We start from the raw sequence: 9,926 nt of genomic DNA, 5'->3' as shown, positions 1-9,926 counted from the left end.
GGCGCGTCAGGCGGGGCGGGCTCCGCGCGGGCGGCGGCGGCGGCGGCGGCAGCGGCGGCGGCGGCGGCGGCAGCGGGCGGCGGGCGGCGGGCGGCGCGCACCGGGCCTCCCGCTTCTCGCTCCGAGGCTGCGGGACGGACGCTCCCGAGAACTCTCCCGCCCGCGGCCGGCCGCGCTCGGACGGCGCTCGCCGGCGGCCCGGCGGGGCCAGCATGTCGGCCGCGGTGGCGTGCCTGGACTACTTCGCCGCCGAGTGCCTGGTGTCCATGTCCGCGGGCGCCGTGGTTCACCGCCGCCCGCCGGACCCCGAGGGCGCGGGCGGAGCCGCAGGCTCGGAGGTGGGTGCGGCGCCGCCGGAGTCCGCTCTGCCGGGTCCGGGGCCACAGGGGCCCGCGTCGGTCCCCCCGCTCCCCCAGGTCGCCGCCCCCAGCCCCGGCGCGGGCGGCGCCGCGCCCCACCTGCTGGCTGCAAGCGTCTTGGCTGACTTGCGCGGCGGCTTCGGGGAGGGCTTCGGGGAGACCTCGGGGGAAGCTCTGCGCGCCTCGGCCGGACCCTCCGACCCGACCCGGTGCTCTGGCCCGACCCTGGGCTCAGAGCCGGGCCCGGCCTCCAGCGCGGCCGAGGTCTCCGGGCCCGCGCACTCCTCCGGCGCGCCCGCGGTCCCCCGCGCGCCTGCCGGCCCCGGAGCGCCTGCCGACCCTGGTGCGGGCTCTGGCGGGGCCCCTGGCGTGGCCCCCGCCCCCGCCACGGGTCCGGTCCCCCGTCGGAGGCCTGTCACGCCTGCTGCCAAGCGCCACCGCTGCCCCTTTCCCGGCTGCAACAAAGCCTATTACAAGTCGTCGCATCTGAAGTCCCACCAGCGCACCCACACGGGTGAGCGCCCGTTCTCCTGCGACTGGCTCGACTGCGACAAGAAGTTTACGCGCTCCGACGAGCTGGCCCGCCACTACAGGACGCACACGGGCGAGAAGCGCTTCTCCTGCCCCCTCTGCCCCAAGCAGTTCTCCAGGAGCGACCACCTGACCAAGCATGCTCGCCGCCACCCAGCCTATCATCCCGACATGATCGAGTACCGGGGGCGCCGTCGCACTCCCCGCGTCGACTCGCAACCTGCCAGCCTGGTGGACAGCTCCGGCTCCGTCCCCGGCCAGGCACCCAGCGGCACCACCAGCGTGTCTGAGAGTCATTGCTGTTAGTCGTCCCCTCAAGGACGATCCCCCAGGCGGTTTTCCCTGCCTTCCCTCTGCCCAACCCTCTTTCCCAGAGTCATTAGACCAAGGCACAGACTGGTTTCTCCGCTCTGAGGGTGGGTCCAGGCAGGCGTGTTGGACCCTGGGGAGGGACTGGGAGCCAGAAAATAGCAAGAATTCTTAGGACACGTATATCATCCTAAAAGGGGGGGCTGCCTCAAGACAGCCCCCAGGAACTGGTGAGAAGGGATGAACCCTGGTACTCTCCAGAGTCCTGAAGATTCTCCCTTCCCTGGAACCAGAAATGTGAAACTGGAATTCTCAGGTGCCTGAGGAGCTCCCAGTCTCAAAAGACTCTGGTGTCTTACCCACCCATCAGGGCGGACCTTGGAGATGGTGTCAGGGGTGGCAGTCTTGGAAATGTCCAGGACTGGGATGGTGAGAGGCCTTTGGAAACAGAAATGCTTTCTATTTCTGTAAACAGGAATGTTTACTAATTTATTTTAGTATCTTTTACAGAGGGATCCCAGGTTGATGGGAGGTTGATGTCCTCCACTCCCCAGTTGCCCCAGCTACCTCTGCTAGGAGAGGCCATGTAAGAGTCCATGTGGTTGTATGGCTGGGAGATGCTTCTCGGTGGCTGGGGAGTGGTGTGAGTCTGTTTGGAGGTCCTGTTGCATGGTTTGGAACCCTGCACTTGCGTCTGTAGCCTTTCTTTCCATTTGGATTTCTACTTTGGGAGGGTAACTTCCTGGCTCACTCTCACAATGAGATTGGTTTAAAAATTTGGAAGCAATCATAAAAGCACCAAGAATAGAAGAGTGGTCCAGGCTAGTTCCCTCTTCACCTGGAGGATAAACTCAAGTGACTTTGGATGAGATAGGTCCAAAACAAGACCTTTCAGAACCGTTGTTAACATTCAGGGAAATAGGGACATGTGGTCCCGGCTGCCCACTACAAGTAGTCTCAGGAGCGGTAGACTCTGTTCATTTCTTAGTGGCTATCCAGGGGTTTATTTCCCCTGGGGTATGTGTGTTTTTGTCTCTGTGACAGGTGAGTTGGTAGTTGTAGGAGGGGAAAGTGAGAGTGGCTTATTCTAAAGAGCTGGCTGCGCTGGATTTGGGGAAGGAACAGCAAGATGAAAGTTATTATCAAATAGGAGAACCCTTCTCCCCTGACCTTGGAGTCCCTCAAGCTTACACCCTCAGAATCCCTTTCACCCCATACAGAAGTCAAGCATCAACAGTAGTTTTTTTTTCTATAAGTGTCTCTGCAGCTATGGATGAAATAGTCTCTCACTCCGCTTATGTATGTGTGAATGTATGTACATGTGACCATTTCATTAGAGATGGTGCTGAAAGACATTTCCTGGTTTGGTAAGGTCCCCGTTGGCCCTCTCCTGAATATCTTGTAATAGTCTATCACATTTGTGGAGGATGCCATAATCTTATACAACCATAAAAGTTGTCTAGTTAAACAAACTGCTTTCCCCTATTTTACAGATGAAAACATGGAAACCTAGATAAGCTCAAAGTCACAGCCTGAGTTACTGGCAAAAACGATGACTGCAACTTAAGTATCTGGCCTTCTAAGTGACTCTTTCCCTCACACTTGGTTACCCCACCTCTTCTCTCTCTGGGCCCTTAGTCAAAGGACACTACTCTCCCTTCCTGCCGCCAGGATCCCCTCCCTTCCTATTCCCTGTCACTTCTGTGTTCCTTCAGTTGTCCGGTCCTAGCTGAACCCTTTGCCTGTTGTGTTTAACCTGGAAGCCCTTTTCTTAGCAGGTTGAGTCCATTCCCTCCTGCCACATTATGTGGTCTTGAAGTGGGAATGACTCTTTGGCATCTTGGAAGAGACTTTATCTTTTGACCTGCTAGATTAATTTTCAGTGCTAATTCTACTCTCCTTCTGGTCCTGGGCGTTCCAGCTTCCCCTAGAGAGTGAGGAATAGGAACCTGGCATCTGGATTCTACTAAGTACTCCTATGCTAAGTGAGAGAAAGATTCTTAGGAAGGACCCAAAGAGTGTGGCCTGTGATCCTGAAGAGGTTCAGTGTTTCCTAATGTGGACTAAGCAGGGCAGGTGGGGCTCTACTTGAGTTACATGTGTGAAAAGGAGGTCCCCAGTTGTGGAAGTAGGTTTTGGTGGTGGGAAGAGTCCTCCCTTTGCCCTATTTGTCTTCTCAGCTGGGACTGGATAGGAAGGGCACTATGGACCTTGTTGAGGACTAGATTTCCCCTTTGTTCCCTTCAGTAGAAAATCTGCCATTGGGTAGATGACCCAATGAAGCTAACAGGAAAGAGACTCCCACTGACCATTCTGGAATTGGGCTTAAGGGAGCTTGGCTTTTCCAATCACCCTTTGATAAATAACTTTTGATTCTCAACCTCCCAAGTAGTATCCTTATCTGGGTTCTTCTACCTAGGGGACTTTTGTCTGAGCATGGCCTCTGACAGTCTAACTGCAGCATGTCTTTCAATGACTCCTCCTAGGTCTTGGGGTGGTGGGGAGGGAGACACCCAGAACAGCAGAGTAGCCAGATAATGGAAGCAAGATTTTTAGGCTGGTCTTTCCGTCTGAGTATTGTTACCCTTTTCACTCCAGCAGCCAGACAACTCTTGAGGAGTTAGTAGTGAAATGCTTTGGAAGGGGCTTCCTGGTTTTATTGGTGTTTCTTTTGCTTCTTTTTGTTAATCAAGTGGAGCTCAGTGAGTGAATGTGTCTGGGGATTGGTTGGGGTCAAGCTGAACCTCTGGACCCTTTCCCCACCTCTGCCCTCCTGAGTTCTGATGTAGAAATGACCCAGTAACAGAATCTATTAATAGAATTATTCCTGAAATCTAGGTTGGAAACTGGGAATGAATTCCAGACCTTGGGAATGAGGGATTTGGATCCTCTGCCCCTCTTGGTGGGGGGGGGGGGGGGGGAGGTGAGGGTGGTGAAGGGTACAGGCCTTGCCCCCCACCAGTGGGGACAAGAATCTGTCATTTGTCCCTATTTCCCTGTTCTTCTCCAAGTAGGGAACCATATTAGAATGTTAGTCTTGGCCCCTGTCTCTACCTCTTACTCACTTCTCCCCAAAGAAAGACGGTGTTCTCTGATGGAAACATAGAGTAAAGGATCATTGTACACACACATACACACATACTCACACACGTGCATGCTCTAAGCTCTCTTCTCTCTTTTGCACCTCTTTGCCTGCAAAGTGTATGCACTCCCCTCAGATGCTGCTTTTATATGGTAAGCACACCTGTTTAGGCCCAGACCTCGTGATTAAGGTCTGAAGAGCACTTCCCTCTGTCTCCACTTTTGGGGTAGCCACGCCCCTTGCAGCTCTCCAGGTAAGTGGCTTTTTTGTATATTCTGCTTTGGGTGGGTAATCCCAGTACCAGGAATTGGGAGGAGCGGGAGAGGCAGTGGAAGGATGGTATTAGAAAGCCCAATTTTGGCCATAGGTACAGCTTCATCAACAAAATACTGATATTTTGATCCTCATTAGTCTGATTCTTGTATCTATTACTCAGTTGGCTGAGAATTTAGAGGGAAAAAGTTTATGATTAATTTTCTCTCTGAAGCCCCAACATATGTAAATATGCATTGGCTGTTAAATCTTGAGAAATAGGCAGTATGACTGGAATTAGGGCACCAAAGTAAGGTGTGTGGAGATGGGATGTTTGGTGTGCCAGGGCACAGGGCTTTAGTGCTTTCGTGATCTTGGGCCTTTCAGTTCTTTGGCTTTTTCAAGTCGTAGCAGCTTATGGTAGCTAGTGTCCACAGACAAGTCACTACTTTTTTAGAGGTCCTGGACATAGGGCTTTGCAAAAGTAGGCTGCATAGGCCACTGTGGATCATCTTGATTCACACAGATATAGTTCAGACAGGCTTGCTGCAGAAGGGAAAGGCGCTATGGAATGGAATGATTTGTGCTGCCTTTATTCTCAGCCAGAATTGCTGATGAGGACTTTAAGGTGCAATGGTGTAAGTTCCACATGTACTTCAAAACACAAATTTAGGAGATTCTAGCCCCTAATTGTGTTAGAGATTGGCAGGTGACATTAGATCAGTTTCACCCTGTTTTGTTCTCTTTTATCTTGATTTGAATTGCACCCATTTATAGGGCCAAGGAGAGACTTATGGGAGGGGCCAAGTTCTTTAATATGGGCTATCCAGAGTCATCTTCTATTTATGTTCCAAGTTGTTGCCAGATGTGTTGACTATATAAACCCTGACAGTGGAATTTCAGGGACTCAAGATGTGTGTTCAATCATAGAAGAATGGTGGATTTTAATCATAAATAAAAAAAAGAGAAATGCAAATGTTTGTTATATAGGGGTTTGAGGTAGAGAAAAACAATGCTATTATAATCCCAAAGGTGAGGAAGAGTATTAAAAAGAGTTGTGCCTGGATTCTTCTCTCCTTAGGAATCAGGTCTATTCAGGAAATCAATTAGGAGCCATATTCAAATATAAATTTAGATCTTGAAGTCAAATTGGAAGGAATGGGAGAGTGAAAAATGAATAAAGACAGGCTGATTGAGCTGGAGGAAGAGAAGGATTTCTTTAGAAGAAAGGTTGTGTTCTTAAAGGATAGAATTGACAATACAAATGGGAAAATAAGAAAGACCAGGAGCCAACTGATCTTAAAGATGGGATTATAAAAGAGGGTGGTGGTTTAGTCATTACTAGGTTAGAGGAGGTGATCGAAACCCAAAGAGATATAACAGAAGGATGGAAGCAAGCTCTCAGAAAACAGAAATGCCCACAACCGCCAGGGATCTCAGGCCCAAGGTAATATTGAGAGGCACCTACCTGAATCTGCAGAGAAAGCAATGAGAAATCATCCCTTTGCCTCTGAGATAAGTGTATAGAAGGTTGTAGAAAATACAGACAGTACTTCCAACATTTTTTGCTTAGTCTCAGTGATATTACCATTGTAAATGGGAAGACAAAAATGGCTTGGAGAATGTACAGAGTTAAATCTCTAAGGGAATGCATAAGGTAGATGAGACATGAAATATGTCAAAGTAATTAATCAAATTAATAGAAATTAGGGGGAAAAAAGCATGATCATCCCAATTGGTTCCAAAATAAGCGTTTGTTAAAACTCAACACCAATTCATGGTTTAATTTTAAAACACCTCAGCAAACTGGTAAAAAAAAAAAAAAGGTAATTTCTTAAACCGATGAAGAGCATCCACCAAAAGCCTACAGTAAACATCAAAGTTAATATTGAAAGATTGCAGGCATTTCTGTTCACCATATGCTAAAACAGAAAAAAAGTCTCAACAAACTCCAGGCAGGTAATCACATAAAAATACGACAAAAGTATGACAAAACCCCATGCACTGAAAGATATAAAAGCAAACCATTACCTACCTCGGAAAAGAGGCAATTATAAAAATTTAGAACTGAATGAAAACCTCAAACACTATATAGCAAAACTTCTTTGATGCAAGCAAACGGTACTGGGGAAGGAATGTAGTTTATAGCCTTAAACTTTTATTTAAAAAGGAGACTGAAAGTGAATGAACTAAGCTGTCAACCCCAAGAGAAAAAGAAAACAAATCCAAAGAGATAGAAAGAGACATTACCATGGAACATGCATTCTCAAAAGGGAAGATATTGCCCCCAAGGGAGCAAAAATTGGTTCTTGAGGGGTGAAAAAATTGTTAGCTATTACTATGGTTGTGCCCCTCCAAAAGGCCATACTACATAAACATATACACTATAGGGGTAGTTTAGGGTTTTGAGGAGAAAGGGGTCATGATTAAGAAAAATGTCTATAAAGGCTCCTAGAGGGGTGATATGAAAAAAAGTTGAAAAACACTGTCATAGATAAAAGCAGAAATTAATGAAACAAAAGAAAAAAATAAGTAGAGTTGAACAAAACTCTTTTTAAAAGCCTAATAAAAATAGATTTCTTTGCCAAATATGATTTTAAAAAAGACAGAAGGCACAAAAACAGGTATCAGGAATTTAAAAAGGCATGAAATTATAATAACCCATGAGCAGATTTTTTACATTGTAAGAGAATAATACAACCAACTTTATATCAGTAGAGTTGAAAAATAATATGGATAATTTTATAGGAAAATATAAAATTTCAAAATGGTCTAAGATGGTATAGAAAATCTGAAACTGAAATGTTAGTCAAAGGCTAGCAAAAAATAACTAGGTCCCCAAAAAGGCACTAGGTCTAGGTGGTTGTATAGGCAAATTCTCCAAACTTTCAAGAAACAGATAGCTTCCATCCTTTATAAATTGTTCCAAATCATAGGAAAATATATAAAATTATCCAATTTACTCTATATTATGTAGTTAAGCTAACCCTAATACCAAAACAAGTAAAAGGAGGGGTGGGGGAGAATCTGCTTTTATCTATGAAGTTGTGCGCAATAATCCTAAGTAAAATATTAGGAATTCTAATTCAGCAGCAAATGGAAAGAATACTGCATTATGATCATGTGAAGTTTATCTCAGGAATACCAGATTAATTCCATAATAGAGATCTATCAATGTAATTCACTATGTTAATCAAAGAAAGGAGAAAAATCAATGACTTTCTTATATGCCAGCAATCATCAATCAGAAAATGTAATAGACTAAGTGATTCCATATAGAGTAGCAAAGAATAACATAAAGAACCTTTATAGACAAAACTATGAAACTTTTACTGAGTGACATAAAAGAAAATGTGACTAAGTGGAGAGAAATAATGTGTCTGTGGAAGGTAAAACTCAATGCTATAAAGATGTCAGTCCTTTTCTCAAATTTACGTATTTAATGCAATTCCAATCAAAAACCCCCAAAAGATTTTTTTTTTCTTGCAGAGGAAGACTTGCCTTGAGCTAACATCTGTTGCCAATCTTCCTTTTTTTGCTTGAGGAAGATTTGCTTTGAACTAGCTAAGATCTGTGCCAATCTACTTTGTATGTGGGTCACTGCCTCAGCATGGCTGCTGACAAGTAGTGTAGGTCTGAGCCCAGGAACTGAACCTGGGCCGCCAAAGCAGAAGGCACAGAAATTAACCATTAGGCCATGGGGCCAGCCCCCAAAAAAGGTTTTTCATGAAACTTTTTCAAGGAGATATTACAGAAGATCATGGGGGACAGGGAGAGAGGGAGAGAGAAGTGCTTTACCAGACATCAAAATATTACAAAATTATGGTCATTAAAACAGTGTGGTATAGTACAGGAATAGGCAAATAGGTAAGTGGAATTGAATAAAGAACTCTGAAACAGGCCTGAGAATATAGAAAAATTTGGCATGTAAGAGAGATGGCAGTTCACATCAGTGAGGAAAAGACAAACTAGTCAATAGATGCTATTGGGCTCTTGGGGTCCAGCCCCCTGAAATAGTGGTTAAGTTTGCACTCTCCACTCCGGCGTCCCAGGGTTCGTGGGTTTGGATCCCAGGCACGAACCTACACCATTCATCAGCCATGCTGTGGCAGCAACCCACATACAAAACAGAGGAAGATTGGCACAGGTGTTAGCTTATGGCAAATCTTCCTCACCAGTGCCCCCCCAAAATAAAAAATTGAAAACAAACATGCTCTTGGGCTCTTCATGAGACAAGAAAAATTAAACTTAATGTTACTTTCTATCTCAAATCTTTCAGAAAAAAAAAATTCCAGGTGGTAAAGACCTAAACATTTTTAAGCTATAAAAGGTACTAATCAAAAATACTGGAAAATATATCATCATTGGGTGAGGAAGGCCTTCTTGTTTAGGACGCAAGAAATTTTAAAATAAAAATTTAAAGAGGGAAAAGACAGATTTGACTGCATTAAAATTCTAAAATGTTTTATGTCTGAAAACCTAAACAAAACTAAATATCAAGCTACACTCTGAAGAGTATATTTAATGGGTACAGGAGTAATATCCAGAATATATAAAGAAGCAAAAATTCAAGAGACAAGGACCCAAAAAAGGTGGTGAAAGCACAGTAACCGGCAATTTAAAGAAAGAATCAGAATTGACAGACAATCAGTGGATCTTTAGCCTTATACATATAATGCATTTGCTCTTTTAAAAGGAGAATATCTTTACGTATTGCTTGCATAAGTTAAAACATTTTTTAAAAATGTTTTGAAAGGAAAATACTATTGGTTAAAAAACAAAAGCAGATAATGGAGTAGGAAATGATATACCAGGCAAATATTAATAAAAGCTAGCAGGGTGATAAGATTAATATCAGAGTCAAAATAAAATTCAAAGTACCAAACATTAGTGGAGCAAAGAGAGATTATTTTATATGGAGAAAAAGTACAGTACACTAAGAATCTAAAGCAACCAAGCACCATTTTGCCAATATATTAGGGGTGTCAGCTCAGGAGCTCTCGTGCCTACTCCAGGACTTAGAGAGGGGTTTCTTCCCCCATCCCTCACTGGGAATTCAGAGACCCATTCCCATTTTCTAAGCTCATTGCAGGAGTGAGAGGGTGCCAAAAAAGGTTAAATCACACAGGAATTAAGCCCAATCTAAATTCCCTCAGGAAAATCCTACACCCACTTTTTTTTTTCTCTGGAATATTCTTTATCCCTCTCATTTTCCACAATAGCTTTTGATGACCCAAAGTTTGACCCCGAATGCTAGTTCCCCTTTCAAAATATTCTGGTTTAGTAAAAGGGAAGAAAAGAAAAGTAGTCAAAAACATACGAACGTTTACAAGATGGTAGCATCCTGTATTATCTATAGCTAATCACAACTTATTAACAAGTTCCCACTCCTG

General features: G+C 45.1%; 1 protein-coding gene across 1 annotated transcript; it reads left to right on the top strand.

The window, feature by feature from the left end:
- The first annotated feature begins 212 nt into the window (after positions 1–212).
- KLF14 (KLF transcription factor 14) lies at positions 213–1,196 on the top strand. The gene has a single exon (XM_070615348.1). It carries the CDS (start codon positions 213–215, stop codon positions 1,194–1,196), a length of 984 nt encoding a protein of 327 aa, XP_070471449.1.
- The last annotated feature ends 8,730 nt before the right edge of the window (positions 1,197–9,926 follow it).

This window comes from Equus przewalskii, chromosome 4, assembly GCF_037783145.1.
Source record: "Equus przewalskii isolate Varuska chromosome 4, EquPr2, whole genome shotgun sequence".
Lineage (NCBI taxonomy): Eukaryota > Metazoa > Chordata > Mammalia > Perissodactyla > Equidae > Equus > Equus przewalskii.
The sequence above is the reverse complement of the archived record's forward strand: the minus strand, read 5'-3'. Positions and strand labels throughout refer to the sequence as shown.